General features: G+C 46.4%; 1 protein-coding gene across 1 annotated transcript in view; it reads right to left on the bottom strand.

Annotated features, from left to right (window-relative positions):
* Positions 1–1904: 1904 nt before the first annotated feature.
* The window catches only part of LOC111156248 (bifunctional apoptosis regulator), a 27782-nt gene continuing 9598 nt past the window's right edge, over positions 1905–20088 (bottom strand). The window contains exons 2-8 of the mRNA XM_022517005.1: positions 14737–15073; positions 13163–13367; positions 12154–12323; positions 9906–10050; positions 6055–6228; positions 4414–4616; positions 1905–2917 (exon numbers count right to left, since the gene is read on the bottom strand). Of these exons, the coding sequence (XP_022372713.1) occupies positions 2725–2917; positions 4414–4616; positions 6055–6228; positions 9906–10050; positions 12154–12323; positions 13163–13367; positions 14737–14999 (1353 nt within the window). The 5' untranslated portion in view covers positions 15000–15073 and the 3' untranslated portion in view covers positions 1905–2724. The remainder of the gene's footprint in view (positions 2918–4413; positions 4617–6054; positions 6229–9905; positions 10051–12153; positions 12324–13162; positions 13368–14736; positions 15074–20088) is intronic.

Here is a 20088-nt window from a genome sequence, read left to right on the forward strand (position 1 = left end):
AAAATCTTAAGGAAAAAAAAAAAAAAAAAAAGATGCCCGCTTCTGTGAAGCCCTAGTTTGGTAGTTATGAGCTTAAGGAAGAATTCTCCATCCCACTCCACCTAACGGTTAAATTTCCTGGTTACAGAAGTAGTATATCCTCAATGCTTAAAAAGATAAAGACAAATATAAAGGAGGAAAAAAATCACTCTTATTCCCACAATCCAGAATAACCACTTTCAGCATCTCTGTGTGCTATCATCAGAGTTTTCTACGATGCTTAAAAATGCCATTGAGACCATAGCATAGGATTTTGCTTTCCCCCCATGTCATTAAAAAACCTTTGGAAACTTCATTTTAAGTAACTGTACTACATATTGTTTTATAAATTGCCCACTTTTGGGGATTGGTGATATTTCCAGTTTTTATCGATTATTGACACGACGAGGATGCTAGTGAATAAATTTTGCCACATCCCACCACCCCCCTTTTCATTGTTCCTTACCAAGGGCAGGCCACCCCAACCAAGATGGGCCACTCAGGTATGAAGACTGTTTTGAGCTGAAGGCAGCAGAGACCCTGCGGGCTCAAGAGAAACTTTTGTCCCTCCTTTAACTACTGAGAAAAATCTAAATTGGGGGTCAGGTCTAGAATGAGGGTTAATACCAGAAATCAGTTTTATCTGAGTGGCCCATCTGCATGGGCAGGGCAAACAGCTCATTACCAAACATCTGCTCTTATCGTCTTGTGAATCACATTCCTTCCCTCTGATGGCCCATACCCCTAGCTTAGCTCAGGATAACATCTGGCCTCGTTTTGCCCATCTTTGGAATAGCCACGCCTGCATGGATTCCCTGTATGTACAACGTTAAGTTTGATTTTCTGTTGATCTGTCTCTTGTCAGTTTGATTCTTAGTCCAGCTAGAAGGACCCTGAATGGGGACAGGGATTCTTGCTGACCCGACTTGGCAGAAGTGCAATTTTTGTAGCAAAGGGCCTGAATATTTTCCACGAACGTCCCCTTCTGTGGTACCCGAGCCCTCTATGATTGAGAGGGTCTGAGGGCGGAGAGAGGCAGCCAGCAGCCCTTCTCTCAATGTGCCTGTCCCCACTCTGGCGCTAAGAAGCGAGAGTCTGGCCCAGTCCGTCTGCTCGAGGCCCAGTCTTAGCCCTCCCTCCCTCCCAGCGCGTACATGGGTATTATTTACTCATCCTTGAAGCAGCATGTGGGGAGGACGTGGGGACGCTGTGAGCCCACAGGGCACAAGCGGGGGTGCTGGACCAGCAGTCCGGCCTGGGCCCAGCCCCACGGATGCCAGCCAGCCTCCTTGTGCTCATCTGGAAAGGAGAACAGTAACTGTGCAAGGCACCGGGCCAGGGATGTGCAAATGGTGTGTGGTGTCCCCAGGCCCGCTGTGCTGTGACACGGGGCAGGTCAGGCAGGCCTGGGGCCTGATGAGCAAGCGCAGGAGGAAGGAAAACACCCTCCATCCTTTCGGGTTAGGCACCGGAGGGTGGCTCGTTGGAGCCACGCTCACGTCAGGCTGGGGGACTTCAGGGTCACTAGGCTGTAGGGGGCAATGCAGATTTCCATCAGTTCTTTTTTCTGCTCGGTAGCACTTTTATCTATATAAAAACCTTTATTTTGCTTCCAAGTGATTGCTTCAAACTTTCGGATGCAGAGTTTGAGGGAAATCTTCCAGAGGTCCAAAGCATAAATGAAGGGTTCATAGAGTCATCACACAACACTGGGCGCAAGCTTACCTCTGCGGGGGCCCATCTCCGGCGGCTCCCGTCTACACCCGCTATCTCTACACTGGAAGGAAAGGCCCGGCTTCATCTCATCCGCATTTACAGTGACAGCACGTGGTGTAATTACACTTGCTGTTTTACACATCAGAACAGGACAGTAAGATCACACAGTGTGAGGTCAATGTGCAAAAGGTTTCCTTGAACAAAAGGATTATCCTGGATATTAAATTCCCGAAAACAAAACCAACCAACCCCACAACAATCACTGTAAGTGGCACCGAGGCAGCTCAGCCCCACGGGAAGCACACCGTTACTGCCTGACATCCCACTCAATCCCCAGCCCCGAGTCAGGAATCCAAACTCATAGCGACTATACGTGGAAAATCTGAGGACACTGTGGTCTCACATGGAATCCTTTTAGATGCTTCACCCTGACAAACCTTCTAGCAACTCTTTCATAATACAGAATCGTCCATCAGATTTGGGCTTTTCCTCTGTATTGCTCATGTGCAACTGTCTATGCCTATGACAAAATCTTCTCCCGGTTTTTTTCCTAAATTCGCCTTAGGGGACAGGCCTGGCCCCAACTAGCCAGGTCTCCAGCTCAGCCCTGGGCTGCAACTCGCGCTGGGAACCTTTGTCCAGTGGGATCACTGACGCAGCAGCCTTCTGCTGTCACCACACTGCATCCTCTGGGGACCCGGGTCCTTGAGAGCCGCGGTGGACCGGGCCTCCCTGGTCTCTGTGAGGAGGGAGGCTGGCTGGGAGGTGCTGCCGCTGTGTCGGCCGAGCTCTGGGCTGTCAGTCCCTGCTGCCATGATGCCACAGGCAGAGGGAGAGAGGACCTGGTCGGAGCCTCTGACAGACAAAGCAGCACCTTGTTCACGAGGCGTAGAAATAGGAAGTCTGCCCCCTCCCCACCCTCCTGCTCAAGCATCAGTGCTGCGATGTCAAGGAGGCCGGAGGAGTCCCCCAGGGCCTGGGCAGTGCCAGTCACAACACCTGGGTTTCCAGCCGTCGGACTTCCTTGACCACGAGATCGATGTTAATAATTGGGTTGAAGTACAGGGCCCAGTAAAATAAACAGTTGCAAACAAACTGAGGAATGAGGGGCCAGAACATGGCCACAAAAAGCCCCTGTGTTGATACTTTCCAAAAATGGTTCCACATCCTCTGAGGCACAGTCCTGTGAAAAGAAGAGAAGCATCTGAGAGGTGGAGTCGTGATGCCGCTTCTAACGATGGTGCCAACGGGCTCGGGCCCCGGGCCTCCCCCCAGCGCGGAGCCTGGCTGCCGGAGCTGCGGAGGCTTCCTTCCTGGCCCTGTGGCCCGAGGCGCGCCTCTGCCTGACCAAGCGTCCTCAGCTCCCAGGATGGGGCTTGTGCCTGGCCCTGGTCCCCACAGCGGGGGAAGACCCCCCGCCCCCAGGACAGCCCCACCTGCTTGGGCGCTGGGTCGCACTTGTATGTGTTTAATGTCCGTGTTATCTGTGAGGTTGTAGGCCTGCAGAGTCCAGACTGTCTGTCTTCTTTACCAACACATCTGCAGCGCCCAGCAGAGAGCTAGGGGCTGGGGGTGGGTGTCAATTAACCGTGAGCCTGAATATATCAACAGGAGGTTCCTGTCAGGTTTGGGAACTATTTAGAGGGCTGTTACTGACTGACGAGGCCAAGAACTCTGTGGGTCATGGCATGTTTAAAGCTGTAAGGATGCTGGCGTGCGGCTGTGTTACTTCTGCCTGCCCAGAAGCCACCCGCCCCCCTTCTCCTACAAACACGTTCTGAGCTTTCCTTCCAGTGCCTCCTGCCCCCGTCTCTTCCATGTGGTCTCGGTGGAGCTGAAGGAGCCCCTGGCTGGGGGGCGAGGGCATGCCCCGGCACTGGTGATGGGTCCGGGTGGGCATGGGACCCAGGCGGGGCCCGTCTGAGCGAAGGAGCGGGAGCCCCGAGACTGTAAGTGCTGCAGGGAAAGAAGTGTGCTCCCTCCAGCGGGGTTGCTAAGCTGCTCCGATCCATGCCCGGAGTGACCATGGGCCCCGCGCGGAGAGAGCTGCCTGAGGGTGAACAACAGAGCTGAGAGCAGGGCTGCGAGAGGGAGAGGGTGAGTCCTGATGACAGCGTTTAGGTCTCTGGGTCCAGCCGTGCAGGAAGTCTTGGTGGGGTCTTTCTCTTTTTGGGAAAGCCAATTCGGGCTGGTTTCGATCACAGGCAACCAAGAGTCCCGACTCTGAATGGCTAGCCCAGGGCTCTCATTTCATGCATTAATCCCAAGAAGCGATTACTGTCCTGATCAGTGGCAGGATTAGAACTCAGGACCACGAATTCCTCACCAGATCTCTTTATGCTCTACCACTGTGCCCTTTCCATAAAGTACCCTCTTCCTCTCACATATTCCTTACTATGGTCCTTCATGCACACCTCCACCCCCAGAAGTACATGGTGTGTTATTTCATGGGGATAAAACACATGGAGACACTCTTGTATAGTGAGCACCACGAAAACTTCCCCACCCCCGAACATGAGGACCGTTTCCTAATCGCTGCTTTAAGCAGTGTTTCTAAACCGGGGCCCAAGGAGGGTTTCACGTTCACCTACTACTTCAAAGAGGACCCTTCCACCACTTGGTAAAAGTCCTTCTCAGTGCCCGCTGTTCCAGCCATCTCCAACCTAAAAACACACTTACTTCAGTTCACTTCTTGACCAGATCCTCCAAAAGGAGAATAATTCCAGAACCGAGAGTAACATGGCATTGACGATGAGAAACCGTGACGTCCAGTAATGGACCTCTAGCCAGTCCCAAGCAAATTCGGCAATCAGCTGGTACGGAAGGAAGGAGTACTTGACAAGGAATTCTCTCCACTGTTTCCATGTGGGCTCTCTAAGATCCTTTAAAAAAAACATAAAAATAAGCACAAGTAGACACAAAAAAAATTGTGAGGATTGACTTTTACAGAAAACTACATTTATGAAAACACCCACATACCCAACAACATAACAGGAAATTTCCAACCATCAGTTCACCTTATAATAACTAAACTTACACCGGACAAATGTTATCAAAGAAGCTGAAGAGAGATGCTTCACATGTATGGAATGCGGGGGAAACCCGGAAGTAAAAAAATCTAAGCATGAGTTATAAATAACGCGGTTGCAATGAATTGAAATTAGGACAGTTTTTAAATTTCTTCCTCACTGCATGGGTAACTCAGACACTTTTCTAAATTTGACATCTTAGCTGCCTTGGAATGATAACAGATCATGGGAAAATTAAACATACATTTTGAAAAAGTAATTCTGGGGAAAATAAAAAGCCCTAACTACAGATATTAGCAAACAATTAACCAGAGCATTTAAACAACTCATGGAGGCATCCAGAAGGCTTACAGAAACTACATATTGCAAGAAGAAAGTGAGTGTGCTGAGTGGGCAGGGGTTGCTGGGGCTTGTTAGAATGGAATGGTAGGGAGGTCTCTGGCTTGCAGTGCAGTGAGGACGGGTAACAGCAGGAAATGGGATAATGAGATAAACACTATGCATAGCGGCTTATCAGCAGGCTTTAAACTACATCCAAGGCTCAAGTCAGTTAGGGAGATGCTTGACAAGTACTTTAAAAAGGGTCTTTGGAGATTTAGGAATCCTGTTTTAATATTTATGGGTCTGGATCACATGACGATTCCTAGAACCATGTGACTTTTGATTTCAACAGATCAAAGGGACTGCCCCAAGGGCAGCATTGTGAAGGACATCACCTGAAATGACCAACCAGATACACAGAAATCACTGAGTGGGATCCACCCGCCATTCTGGAGGACTCCGTGGATCAAACTGAAGACACGATAGCCAAGGTGGGCAACTATCCCTGCCAGGGGCCTGTGCCAACTCCTATCACCGAGGTGGATGACGCTTACTTTCCTGAGGCCACTGGGATGGATGCTTACCTTGCCCTGTGTGAGGATAAACCATCATCCTTTGGGGATTCTCTTAACAGACAGGTGGCCAAGCTGGGACGTCCGCAGATCTAACCCACGGGCAATCCAGACCTAGGCTATCTTCTTTTAGAACAAAAGCAATGCTGTTTCTTCCCCCCTAAATATTTCAGGTCCAGAAGGTAGCCCCTCTTGCTGTGTGTAATGCAGGAAATAAAACTAGCTTCTGGAAGTGGGGAGGGTCTGCTTTATGTTCTCTTATAGGGTTTCTCCTTGCAAGAAAAAAATGAAGGCTGGGTGCTGTTGGCTCTTCCATGACAGCTACAGTCCCGTCTCTAATTCCATACCACACTGAGGGGTGGCAGAGTAATTCCATTCAAGGCGCTCTGCAGACCTACCAGAAGCCTGGTGATGATGTCCTCCCCAGAACTGTCTTCTTGCAGCGGGCAGATGGTGTGGATGAAGGGTAGAAAGGTGTCCGTGTAGTCAAATAGATAGAGGTACAGCAGACCGAGTCTTGGGGAGCTCTTGAGGGCATACAGCAGGAACAGGGACCTGCCTGGGTTCACAGCCTGCAGAGGACAAGGCGGGTACAGGGCCCCGTTACAACAGAGGCGGCCAGCTCCCCACCTGTGCTCCTTCCACAGTCTCACGCCCTTTGCCATCAGCCTTTCTTGTGTAGTTTTCACAATGAATGAATGAATGAATGAATGGATGGATGGCAAGAAGAGTCCAAGTATCAGTATGTTGGGCTACATTTAATAAAGACCCAGTGTTTCTCCATGGCTTTTGTAGGAGGGGTTGTGGGGAGCTGAGATGCATACTCCTAGGCACTGCCAGTAAAACCCAACCTTTCTGGGAAACAATTTTGTAAACCATATCAAAGAGCCTTAAAAATGTTTACTTTAGAGGCACCTGGGTGGTTCAGTTGGTTAAGCATCTAACTCTTGGTTTCAGCTCAGGTCCCCATCTCAGGGTTGTGAGATTGAGCTCCTGCATCGGGCTTCACGCTCAGTGGGGAGTCTGCCTGTGATTCTTCCTCTCTCTCCCTCTGTCCCCTGCCCCCACCGTGTGCTTTCTCTCTCTCTCTCTCAATAAAAAAAATTAAGAAATGAGAGAATCACAGTATCACCGTTTTGCAAGTAAAGAATCAATGATCATGGTGGCGGCCACCGTCAGAAAGAAACAATCAGATATCATGAGCCTCTTGATGGAAGAAGATGCCACCACAGAGGAAGCAGTCTTGTTAAATACCTAAACCAATGCAAGCTTCCAGATTTAACTACTGGATTATGGGATACGCAGGAGACAGCAGAACCTGTCAGGTGACACCACAGAGAGACAATCAGCCAAATTCTAGATGTGGGGAAACTACAGCCAAAACTATCTCGTTTCATCAACAAATAAATGCAGGGTAACGAAAAGAGGGAGGGAGAATCCATACATTACAAGAGACTTGAGAGACACGATAACCAAACATAGACCTTGCTTCGAACAAATGGACTAGAAGAAAAAAGTATGCAGTACATTTAAATACTGACAAGTTATTTGATACCAGGGAATTTAGTTTTTTTTTTTAAAGTTTAAAAAAAGATTGTATTTATTTATTTGGGAGACAGAGAGTGAGAGAGAGCATGAGTTGGGGGGGGGAGGAAGGGGAGAGGGAGAAACCGACTCCCTGCTGAGCTGGGGGCCCCAGACATGGAACTCGATCCAGGACCCTGGGATCACGACCTGAGCTGAAGACAGAATGCTTAAGTGACTGACCCACCCAGATGTCCCCAGTTTTGTTTCTAAAGGAGTCTTTACTTTTTAGCGATTCACAATGAAATATTTACCTATGAAAAATACGGTATCTTAGATTTTCAAAAGTCAGGGGAGGGAGCAGGTGGGGGGATCACGGCAATAAACAGGACTGTAAGTTGCCGCAGCTGGTAAGGGTACTTGGCAGTTCCGTACTGTCATCCTACCCTTATGTGTGTTTGATATTTTCCATAGTAAATATCACTGCAGCCTAACGTAGGTGAGAAACAGACATGTAATTCATCACTCAAAAATGTTTCCCAACCTGTTTTTTTTCTTTATTATCCCCTTTTAAGGAGACTTTTAAAAACATTTTTTTTTCATAATCCTGCCTCCCCATGAAATGTGAATACCACAGATAAACTATACACCTGTTTTTGCACTGTGGTCTGTTGGAGGGGGTCACAAATCACAAACTATTTAAGACTTTAATTCTTCACCGCCCCCACCAACCAATTGCCTTGGGGCCAGTACTGTTCTTGTCGAGAGCATTCAAGATCTAAAGGAGAAATGGTCCCAGAAATAAAGTCAAGAGTATGGCCAGCCACATCACGGTTAGTATAAGAGAGAGGGAGATGAGCAGGTGACCTATTTGTGGGTCTGGGGTCAGTGTGAGTGCTGAGCCAGTGCGCATGCTTGGCTACTTCCTATCAGGAAGGAAGGAAAAGCCACCACCCTGGTTATGATGAGAGCACTTCAACGGGGAGCTGTTTCTCCCATGTCTACTTAGAACAGGAATTGCACCCGGACACTAGGGCTGGAAGAATCTTATCACATTGGAGAAGTGTCAAATGGCCAAACCCGGGGAGGGGGGAGGGGGGGGTGCTGGCAGCCTTGAAGATCTGAAGGAGCCAACTGATAAGATTCTGCCTGGGTCCGGAATTGCGTTCCCATTTGCTCGGGTTAATATTAAGATTACTTTTATGTATTTTAAATAAAGGGTCAGCAGTAATGCAAAAAGCAACAAACCTTCTACCTCTATGCCCATTCTTCAAAAATTCTGAAACGAGTGTTTTTTTAGTTTTAAAATACTATGTGTACATAGTCAACACAACGTTTTCCAAATGGCACAGAAATGTATTGACAAATAAAATTCTCCCTTCTGTCCAAGTCTCAATCCCCAGAACGAAAACATTAACAGTCTGTGTATCCTTCCACAAATATTCTCTGCACAGGCAAACATACAGATACATACAAATTGTGCCTATTTTCCAATGCGCTTTTCTGTATTTGCAGTTAACAGTGTGACCTGGGCTCTGTTCCTTACTGGGACACCCAGAGTCCCCACCTCCTACCTTCTTCTGTAATGGCTGCACGTACGGCTGTGCCCTCCTCATTAACCTGTCCTCAACCAGCTTCACTGGTTTTCCACGTGCTGCTATTACCAACGATGTGGTGGTAAGGGTCTCCTTGAACGATGTTTGGGGACTCAGAGCAGTTCTCACTGTGACTCTGTGAAGTCACTTACTGAGGAGATGGGCACATGGAGCCCAGGTGCCTGCTGCTGGTCCACAGCCAGCGTGCCCTGGAGGAGCCCAGTGAGGGGCGTGGCCGCCCTGATCCCCAGACCAGGCTGCCTGTGCTCTAAGCGCAAAGAAGTGACGCCACAGGTCACAAGATAGGTGTGGTTTAAATTTTAATAGTTATTGATAAACTCCTCTCCACGGAGACCGCACCAGATTTAGGACGCACAGAATACACGAGTGTCTCTTTCCTTTGATTATGATGCTCTTATCCCTGACAAGACCAGACAGGTGAAAACGACACCATCTACTTCCTTCAGTCTGCGCTTCTTTAATTATGAGTGAGAATTCTTTCCCGTGGACTTATGGGCCATTTGTAATTATTTTTCTCCATGCTGCCTTTTTTAGGCTCTAAGTCTATTTTATAATAAAACGTGTTAGTTTTACGGTCCAGTATTTGCTGACATCCTCTCTGTGGTGCAGGCACGGTGAAGAATGGTTTATCTGCAGCTCGTACGACTGGAGATGTGTACTGCCTGGGAGCTAGCAAGCCCGCTCCTCAGTATGTAACATCAAGCATAAGAACGTCCAAAGAATTTCCAGAGCAGCACTGTTTCTAACAGCGAACATGGAAAGAACGCCAGGTTCACTGACAGGACAAAGCCTCAACGAGCATATGCTTGAAAGAGAAAGTGAGTGAACTGGGGCCAGAGAGGTAAAAGCTACTTGCAGAAGGACACGCTCAGTTCATGGCCCTTCCGTGAAGGTGAGGGGCCCGTGAAACAACGCTCCTTGTGCCTGCATACGCAACCCCTGACACAGGTAGGGGAATGTGCCCAGTAAGGACACCCGGCTCAGCGGCAGGAGGGTGGGGAGCTGGGGGGTTGAGGGGTGGCTGTGATGTTTTCCTAAGCAGTGGGCATGCCAATGAGAGAGAGGCTATTCTCTGTATTTTTCTGGATTAAAAAAAATCAAGAGTTCACCTTATATTCCCAGAGATTTTGAGGGGGCTTCACACCTAGGGCTTTGACACGCTCCAGTTCCAGGAGGATGGCTCTTCTGTGGCTGCTGTTTTCTATGGTATATGGCGCCCTCGAAAAATCTTCCTCTGTCAGGGTTAAAAGCAACCTGTCGGGGAGGGGGAGCAGCAGGGGAGATTGCTTTTGAGATTATGTACTGGAGGCGAACTCACAGTCAGTCTTGCATCCTATCAGCACAAATGCTTTAGCCTTGAGTAAGCTAAGGCACTTAGTATAGGACACAACAGTAGTAACAGCTTAGGGACTCTGAAACCGCCTGCACAAGTCATCACTGATCCATTTAATAATTCTGCCCAGTAGGTGGCATTATGGCCGTTTTGTGGCTGAAAAAATGACTTGGAGGAATATAGTGGCTCAGCCAAGGCACAGTGTGGTCTTTTTTGCACCCTCATCTCTGATTCCTGCCCCCCCTGCCCGATACATAGGCTGACCTCTCACATACTGCCCTGGTTTTCAAAATGTGTATCTATGGGGGAAAAAAAAAATTGGAAAGAAATCCAATAAAATGTTCTGATTTTGAGAGTAGCTGCTTGGGGGTAGTGATTTAAGACAAATGATGGTAGCTCCCTCATCTGATCCCTTTCATCGGAAAACACGACTTCACCTCAACAATCACTCATCGTTAACCACACCCCTAACCAGAGCCCCGCAGGTACACAAGTGGAGGGATGGAGGCTGGTCCTTTTGTGGGGAATCTGGAAACATTTATCAAAGTTGGAAAGGTTTATGTGCTTTGACCCAGAAATTCTAGTTCTAGGAATCTATCTTCTGGAAGGAAGGCAATTACGCAAAGATGTATTAAGTAGGTAGGGAAAAAAAAATTTTTTTAACCACAATTGGGGAGAGGCGCTAATTCTTACAAAAAACAGATGATTCAAGTGGGAGCATTTGGTTTTCCCAAAGGAGGGTCAAGCACTGAAAACCCAGTTTCAGAGGGCAATGAGTAGACGGCCGTCCAGGACAAGCAGATTGTGGCCCCTCTTAGCACTTCGTGGTGAGCTACGTACTATCCCTACACAGTCCCTCCGGGTAAGGAAAGACTCCAATAAAGATGGACAGTGCTCTGGAAGGGGGTGAGGGCGAGGGGATATGCTGATGGGCAGAGGCAGGCCTCCCCACAGGCTGCCAATTGGATGTGGGAGTTCCCTGTATCAGAGCATTTCCTACAACATTGCTTGGAATTGCCTGGAATGGAAAAAAGGAAACCACCCAGATCTGTTCTGGTAGAGATCAGTTAAACAGACTCCGGTATATACACACACATGCATATATACATACATATATATAAACACAGGTCTGCTTGGTATAATTATATTTTCAGTTTAGACAAGTAAATAATACACCTTTATGTGTACCTCTCTATAAACATGGAAAAAAAATCTGGGAAGATGTCCAGAAAGATGACAAACAGTGGTTTTCCCCAAGGAGTAGAATTCTGATGCTATTTTACTTCCGATACCTTCTAGTTCTACATCCTTATTTTTAAGGAACTAGTAAATACCTGCTTCTCTTATAATCAAAAAGCAACAAACAAAATATCATAACATAAAATGGCTTAGCTGCTTTGGAAAAACAATTTGGCAGCTCCTCAGAAAGTTAAACAGAAGGGGTTACTTCATGACCCAGCAATTCCACTCCAAGAGAGTACTGAAAGGGCAGGTCTACACAAAAACCCGTACACTGAGGATCACAGCAGCACTGCTCGTAACAGCCCCCAAACGGAGCCAACCCAAGTGTCCAGCCGAGGAAGGATGGACACACAAAATGCGGGTCAGGCGCAAACTGGAATATTACTCAGCCATAAACATGCACGAAGTACGGACACCTATGACAACTTGGATGAACCTTGAAAATACTCTGTGAGGGGAAAAAGCCAGAACTAAAAGGTCATGAATATTGTCTGGTTCCATTTATACAAAACAGTCTAAACAGGCAAATCCATCGAGACAGCAAGGAGAACGGTGGTCGCCAGGGAAGGAGGGGGGCATTTTGAGGACTGCTGGCAAGAGGAAGACCCTTCTTTTGGGGGTGATGAAATGTTCTAAAACTAGATTGGGGTGATGGCTGCAGCCATCCGTGCAGGTACTGAATACCGTGAGTTGCATACTTTGGATAGGTGAATTTTATAGCCTGTGGATTACATCTCAATAAAGCAGCTTAAAAAAAAATGTCAGAATATCTTGCTTCTCACCTTCCATTTACTCTTTCCGCTAAAAACCTGTCTCTGTAGAGAGAGGCCCATGGGCCCAGCTGCTCCAGCCAGAGGACAACTTCTTCTGCTGTCCACTTGGCCACAGCCTTGTGGACCAGGAGGTCGTGCTCAGATTCCCTGCTGCTCCAGTGGTACACGAGCAGGACCACCTGGAGAAGAGGGAGGGCCCGTAACATACAGAAAGGTCAGGAGGACTGCTTCTCCATCTCAGTGTGGGGCAGGGGAGGGAAGGGGCTGAGCATGAAGGGAATGATGCCACGCCAGTATGAGGAAGCAAGGAGCCAGGGAGCAGAACTCTTGGTGTGGGGCAGCTCTCACTGCTGGGGGTGAGGACATGAGGGAACAGAACTCAGCACTGCACCCCTGACCCCAACATCTTGGCTGAGATAATGGACTTATCATGTGCTTTTTTTGCTGGAAAATGTGTAACTTTTAAATTGTTGTAGCATGGAACTGAAAAGAAGATGGTCTCTCCATGGGATGTTAGTAAAGTGCCGTGCTTGAGCCTGGACCATCAAGGTAGACATGGTCTTGCATCCCAGCTCTAACACGTTCCTGCATTGGTCTCTTCACCTCTAAAATGGGAACAACAGGGGCACCTGGCTGGCTCAGTCAGTAGAGCAGGTGACTCTTGCTCTCGGGGTCATGACTTCAAGCCCCATGCTGGGCATGGAGCTTATGTGAAAAATAACGATAATAATAGTAAAAAGAAATAAAGAGATAAAATGAGAGTAATAATGGTGGCTACTGCAGAGGTTATGAAGAGCATGAAATGGAACAAAGCTAACAATAACTGAGCTCTGAATGTGAGGGGGACTACGTGTGGACGCAGCAGCCCCGAAGAATCACGTGACCCGGCCGATCTCGATGCATGCACTGCATCATCGCACAAGGTACGCCATCAATATCAACAGGACTGACTTCAGCGGAAACTCTGGGGGCCAGGGCAGGGGCGGGGGAGCGCGGAGAAACACACTGATAAACTTACTGCCACACCAGTTAAAGCGGTGAGCACCCCGGAGAAGAATCCCCCACCTCTCTGTGGATTCGCTCGGCCTGTGTTCGGAGCTAAAGGAACCTGATCGTGCCCGTATTTCTGAAAGGCTGCAAGACTCTGGACTATGTCATTATTCTGGTGAATGTCTTCATGTCGCTTTTTAATGGCATCAGGAAATAATTTTTCAATGGCATCCCTATGGAGAATAGTAAAAAAAAAAAAAAAGTCACACAGTTGTTTGTCTAAATCTTGTAATATCTAGAGGCTAAAACCAAACTAACAGCCGATATTTGATAATATACAAGCACTTTAGAAGAATGGATAAGAAGGCTGGTAACAGCAAAAAATGAGAAACAACTTACAGGTCCGTGGTTAGAGAAATAGTCAAATAAAAACGTGGTCTATTCACAGAATGGAATGCTACATGGTTTTAAAAATGAATTTACTGGGTATCACTTGGATCTAGATGGATAAGTTTAAGACATACATATTGTTGAATGAAAATAGTAAACTGTAGAACCACCACTGATGTGAGGAAATGTTTGCATTTCCTACTGGCACACATATGTATAAAAATATTTTTAAAAATCTGAAGGATATCATAACTAAGTCATAACTGAAATGACTCTGGGGAAAAAAGAAAGGAAGGATGGCAAAATGGGGAAGGAGAGGTCAAAGGGGTCTTTATTTAACTTTATCAGTAATAACTAATTTATTTTTAAAAAGAATATAAACAATTGAAGGTATCTATGTATTGCTTATGTTATTAAAAATTAATTCATACAAAAGAAAACACGTGGAGTTGAGTAGTAAGAGGAAGACCATTAAGTCCTACTATAGGGCTCCCCATTTTTAATTACACATAATCGGAGAATCTTCCTACAGTTTAAGATCAACCTTCAGGTAAACCAGGCTGACAGGTGAGAGCAAAGTGTTTGTAAATGTATCTCTGATGAAAAAGAGAATGTTAGGTTAATGTTTTCAAGGAACTTTCTGGTACTCTGTTGGTAGCAAGAAGGCAAGAGAAGGAGAGCAAGGATTTTAGCCTCAAAGACCTCACAGGTACATTATAAATATTATGGGCAGAAGCAGAAAAGAACCTACCATCTGAAAGGTTTTACACCATTTGTTTACAAGACTATGCATGAGAAGTTACCGCTACTGATACGAACACTGGAACAGAGTTTAGTCAAAGATGAAGAAAATTAGCATCACACTGATTTGTACAGAACTGTGCAGTTATACCACTTTCTCTGTTAGACCTAGGGTGTCCTTGGTGGAAACAAATCAATAAAAAGTGTTACATGACAAAGGATTATAAGCAATGGTCTGATACTCAGAATTTTTTTTTCCCCTTTATGATAAACAGTAACAGGTCATGGTCCCCTGTGAGGAAGGATCTGCAGTCCTTGAGTCCCCTGACTCACACTGTTCTAGATCTAGGACGACCACAGTGGGGGCGGGGGAGCGGCTCTGCGCGTCTGGCCCCCTCAAACATGGCCGCTCCCATGACGAGAAAACACACTGTGCAAGTGGATGCGCCACTGATATGGACTGAGCATTACCTGAGGAGAATATTGACTTTGGGGAAACCTTCCCATTTTTCTCTGCATTCCGGACACTCTGTTTTCTTTGAAGAGGCCCACCACAAAGCTAGGCAGTGCCGGCAGAAGCTATGCCCACAGTTCAAGGTGGTGGGGTTAACCAGGATGTCATAGCAGCAGTGGCAAGAAAATTCACTAACGGAAATCTGAGGGCTGGTGCTCTGGAGGGGGTCACCATTCTCTTGGGTCACTGTGCTCAGATCGTTGTGCGGAGGCTCCTCCATCTCTTAGCAAATTCTGAGATCCACAGGCACAGAAAGCTTCAGACTTAGAAAAATGTGGCAGAGCATCATTAAATCTAGAAAAAAAAAAAAAAAGACAACAACAGAACTAGGACAACTAGTTTAGCAGGTGTTTGAGATTACTGCCATTCTATTAAAGCCAATTTTTAAAACATTTTTTAAAAAATTTATTTATTTGACAGAGAGAGAGAGAGAGATCACAAGTAGGCAGAGAGAGAGAGAGGGGGAAGCAGGCTCCCCGCCGAGCAGAGAGCCCGATGTGGGGCTCCATCCCAGGACCCTGAGATCATGACCTCAGCCAAAGGCAGAGGCTTTAATCCACTGAGCCACCCAGGTGCCCCAAAGCCAATTTTTAAAGGTAACCAATATAATGTCTAAAAATTCACATTCTATAAACCAAATAAACCTCGCTGAATTTCTTTCTGCTCTGTCATACTTCTGAAAATCAGGTGAAGTGAAACAATGCAGTGGAAAGTTTGATGGACTTGGGGGCGGTGGGGAGTTCTAGATCCTTCTCTTCCACTAACTTACTTAGAAAAACGTAATTCCTCTGGCCTCAGTTTTCCCAATTGAGTTTCTCAAGTCCTTTCACATGTATGATTAAAAAACAAACAACAACAGCTTTTTTTGGGCTAGTAAAATGTCTGGAGTTGGCCAAAACAGATGTCCTTCAGGTAAATAAAGCCTTTTTTTATCAAAAAAAAAAAAAAAAAAATCTGCCTTCTTGCTAGGTAATTATTTCATAAACATGTGATTGCAGAGGCTCCCGCAGATACAGTACCAAAAAAGTGAGTGAACCCTTGTTTTCCTAAATGCCCTGTGCCATGTCAACTCCCCTGGGGTTCAATCCACATCAGTCTGAAAACGTCACGCCCTCTGGACTTGACCAATTTGGCGCCACAGGAACATGCTAATGTTGCCGATAAGCAAAGAGCAAAGGACCATGCTCTTCTCTTCCTTATGTGGATCTCAGGAGATTGTTTTATGGAGAGGCAGTATGGCGTAGAACACCACGGAGGTAGAATTCCAGCTCTCTGATCATGTGCTCTGTGACTATGTTTAAGTTACTTGAGCTCTCTGAGCCCTGTGTTCTCAGTGGTGAAATGGTGGTTAACAGAAAGCTTCAAGGCTTCTTATGAGCATCAGAGACTTTGAAAGTAAAGTGGCAAGGATGGTGTAAGGTGTCAACAGGGGCTGAGGAAATGATTATTCACGCTGTCCCTGGCATTACAACAATGGAGGTGCTGGCGGGTAAGGGTTTTTCCACCTGGCTATTGTGAAGACAAAGGAAGTCAATCACCCACAGTGGTTACGCAGAGAGGAGAGGGCTCTTTCCACTTTCCAGGGTGCAGTGGTTAGGAAAATGGCTCCAGGGCTGGGCTGCCTTGCGCCCTCTGCCATTCACTAGCTGTGGGGACTGGACTTCTTTGGAGACTCAGCTTCCTTGTGTTTAAGTGGGGGTGGTAATAGCATTTAGCCCCACGGGGAAGGTTTAAGAATAAAACATGAAAATGCAAGTGAAGTGCCTTGTCCAGAGTCTGGCATGTGGTGAGTAAACCATGTAAAGTAGCAATTCACCTGCTTTTCAAATACAGCCATGAGAACTGTATCGCCTTTTACTTATTTTATTTATTTATTTTTATTTTTATGATTTTTTAAAAGATTTTATTTATTTATTTGACAGAGCGAGAAATCACGGGGCGCCTGGGTGGCTCAGTGTTTAAAGCCTCTGCCTTCGGCTCAGGTCATGATCCCAGGGTCCTGGAATCGAGTCCCGCATCGGGTTCTCTGCTCAGCAGGGAGCCTGCTTCCTCCTCTCTCTCTCTGCCTGCCTCTCTGCCTACTTGTGATCTCTGCCTGCCAAGCAAATAAATAAAACTAAAAAAAAAAAAAGAGAGAGAGAGAGAGAGAGAAATCACAAGTAGGCAGAAGCAAGCAGAGGCAGAAAGAGGGGGAAGCAGGCTCCCTGCTGAGCAGAGAGCCTGATGTGGGGCTCGATCCCAGGACCCTGGGATCATGACATGAGCCGAAACCCAGAGCTGGATGCCCAAGTGATTAAGTTACCCAGGGGCCTGGAATTGTATCACGTTTTACAGAGTGATGCATAATACTTACACAGAGCACTAGATTTTAAGCAAATCTGGGGGCACCTGGGTAGTTCAGTCAGTGGAGCGACTGACTCTTGGTTTCTGCTCAGGTCGTGATCTCAGGTCCTGAGACCGAACCCAGCAACAGCTGGTACTCAGGAAGAGTCTGCTTCAGATCTTTTCCCTTTCAACTCAAAGAATAAACACAACTGAATTTAAAACTCAGTGTTAAAGTGGAATAGAGATTCCTCATCAGTATTAAAAAGATAATTAGGTAAAGATAAAGTTAGAAGATTAAATGTAACGTATAAAATTTTTAAATATAGTAATTAAACTAATATGCTATTCACAATAATAAGTAACAGCAAACAGGGGAACAACTTCTGTAGAGGCCCAAACTTTTTTTGGGGGGTGCCTGGCTGGCTCAGTTGGTGTAGCATATGACTCTCGATCTCGGGGTTGTGAATTAGAGCCCCATGCTGAATGTAGAGGTTACTTAAAAATAAAATCTTAAAAAAAACCCAAAACTGTTCTTTTTGGAAGAATTCAAATAAATATTCTTAATGACAAATTAAATAATTTCTGATAATCAGTCATATTTATTATTTGTATTTTGAGGAACATTAAAAAAATACCTAAGTGCTTTCCTTTGGGCTGTCTCTTCAAGTTGTTAAGGAAGTGGGAGATCTTATCCAGTTTTCTAGAAAAAGGAATCATTGTGATAAAGTAGTTCCTTTATCTGGCTAGTGCTGATTAAACAACTGCCATGAGAACGTTATCCCAGGAAATAATAATTGATCTGCTGCTATTTATTTATTATTATTATTATTATTTAAAGGTTTTACTTATTTGAGAGAGAGAGAGAGACGGAGCGCATGCGTGGGGGTGTGGAGGGGCAGAGGGAGAGGGACAAGCAGACTCCTGCCAAGCAAGGAGCCTGACATAGGGCTCGATCTCAGATGCCTGAGATCATGACCTGAGCCAAAGGTAGATGCTTAACCAACAGAGCCACCCAGGCCCCCCGAACCACTGCTATTTATTGAGCCTCTCCTATAAGCTGGGCATTGGGTAGGCCCTTTACGTACATTTAGGATCTCATCTGGATTCAGGGTCAGAGGAAAGATCCTGAGGCTCCCTGTGAGGACTGGACAGGAGGTCAGAAAAGAGCCTGACTTGGGCACTGCTGTCAGAGTCTCCATGGGGAGCAGCAAGTGACCCAGAGCTACAGGTCTGATTCCGGGTCTTATGTGCCTAGTTAATGACAGGTGGGCCAACAGGAACACATAAAGGTTTCTGGGGCAATGAGATCAGCAAAGCTGTGCTTAAGGATGATAAATCCCCTGGGAAGGAGGGCCAGACTAGGATAGCTTAGAAATAAAATGTTTACCACTTCTGGGACAAAGGTGACAAAAAATGAAAACAGCAAAGGAATGACGGGTGATAAAGGATCGATGTAGCTGAGAGATGTTTAGAAAATAATTTATGGGGCACCTGGGTGGCTCAGTGGGTTAAGCCTCTGCCTTCGGCTCAGGTCATGATCTCAGGGTCCTGGGATGGAGCCCCGCATCCGGCTCTCTGCTTGGCGAGGAGCCTGCTTCCCCCTCTCTCTACCTACTTGTGATCTTTCTGTCAAATAAATTAAAAAAAAAAAAAAAATCTTTAAGAAAAAAGAAAATAATTTATGGGCTCTGATGACTAGAGAGAAGGAATGATCAAAGATGCTGCCTATGTGTCAGAGCTAGGGAAGAAAGGTAGTTGTGATAGAAATGGGTCACTGTGAGCACATGGGGCCAATCTTAGAAAGAAGTGGAATTTCAGAAAACTTAAGTTTGAGGTGATAAGACTTGCAAGTAGAATTGTCTAGTAAGCAGTTGGAGACACAAAACTGTAGCTGGGAGTTAAGAATGAGGCCAAGCATATTCATTTCAGAGTAATTTGCAGAGAAATGACAATATGTATTCAAATTCATTTCTTACCAATTAGCCTTTTATTTATTCGTTTTTTAAAAATTTTTTTAAAAGATTTTATTTATTTATTTCACAGAGAGAGAGACACAGTGAGAGAGGGAACAGAAGCAGGGGAAGTGGGAGAGGGAGAAGCAGGCTTCCTGCTAGCAGGGAGCCCCATGCAGGGCTCGATCCCAGGACCCTGAGATCATGACCTAAGCGGAAGGCAGATACTTAATGACTCAGCCACCCAGGCACTTCTCTTTTATTTATTTTTTAAAAGATATTATTTGTTTATCTAAGAGAGAGAGAGCGAATGCCCATGAGTGGGGGGTAGAGGCAGAAGGAGAGAGAGAAGCAGGCTCTCTGCTGAGCAGGAAGCCCGATGCAGGGCTCGATCCCAGGACTCTAGGATCATGACCCGAGCCAAAGGCATACGTTTAACCGACTGAGCCACCCAGGCACCCCAAGACCCAAATTTTTATTCAGAAACCACAGCTCTTCAGAATGACTCAGCCCCAGAGGCTTGCTGTACTCTTCAATTCTGTGGTATTCAACCTGTCATTTCAAACTTGTCTCTGTTTGCAGTTTTGCAGACTTTTCCAAACTCAGGTGTTCTTCCCCCTTAATTCTGAACTAGGTAATTAACACCTGTCGTTTCATGTGACGCTTAAACACAAACCAAAGTGTATCCCCGGGACCAGGGCACAGGGGGTGGACAGTGGAATGAATTTCCTCCCCCAGTCCTCTCTGGAGCCTCAGAGACAGGGAGAGAAGACAGGCAACAGGGACATTCTAATGCTTACTTGTGAAGGAACTCAGAAAGAGCCAGAAAACCCAGGGCACCTGGGTGGCTCAGTTGTTAAGTGTCTGCCTTCAGCACAGGTTATGATCCTGGGGTCTTGGAACCGAGCCCTGCATCAGGCTCCCTGCTCAGCAGGGAGTCTGCTTCTCCCTCTCCCACTCCCCCTGCTTATGTTCCTCTCTCACCGTCTCTGTCAAATAAATAAATAAAATGTTTAAAAAAAAAAAAAAAAA

The sequence above is a fragment of the Enhydra lutris genome, unplaced genomic scaffold, assembly GCF_002288905.1.
Source record: "Enhydra lutris kenyoni isolate GAN:26980312 unplaced genomic scaffold, ASM228890v2 scaffoldscaffold45, whole genome shotgun sequence".
Lineage (NCBI taxonomy): Eukaryota > Metazoa > Chordata > Mammalia > Carnivora > Mustelidae > Enhydra > Enhydra lutris.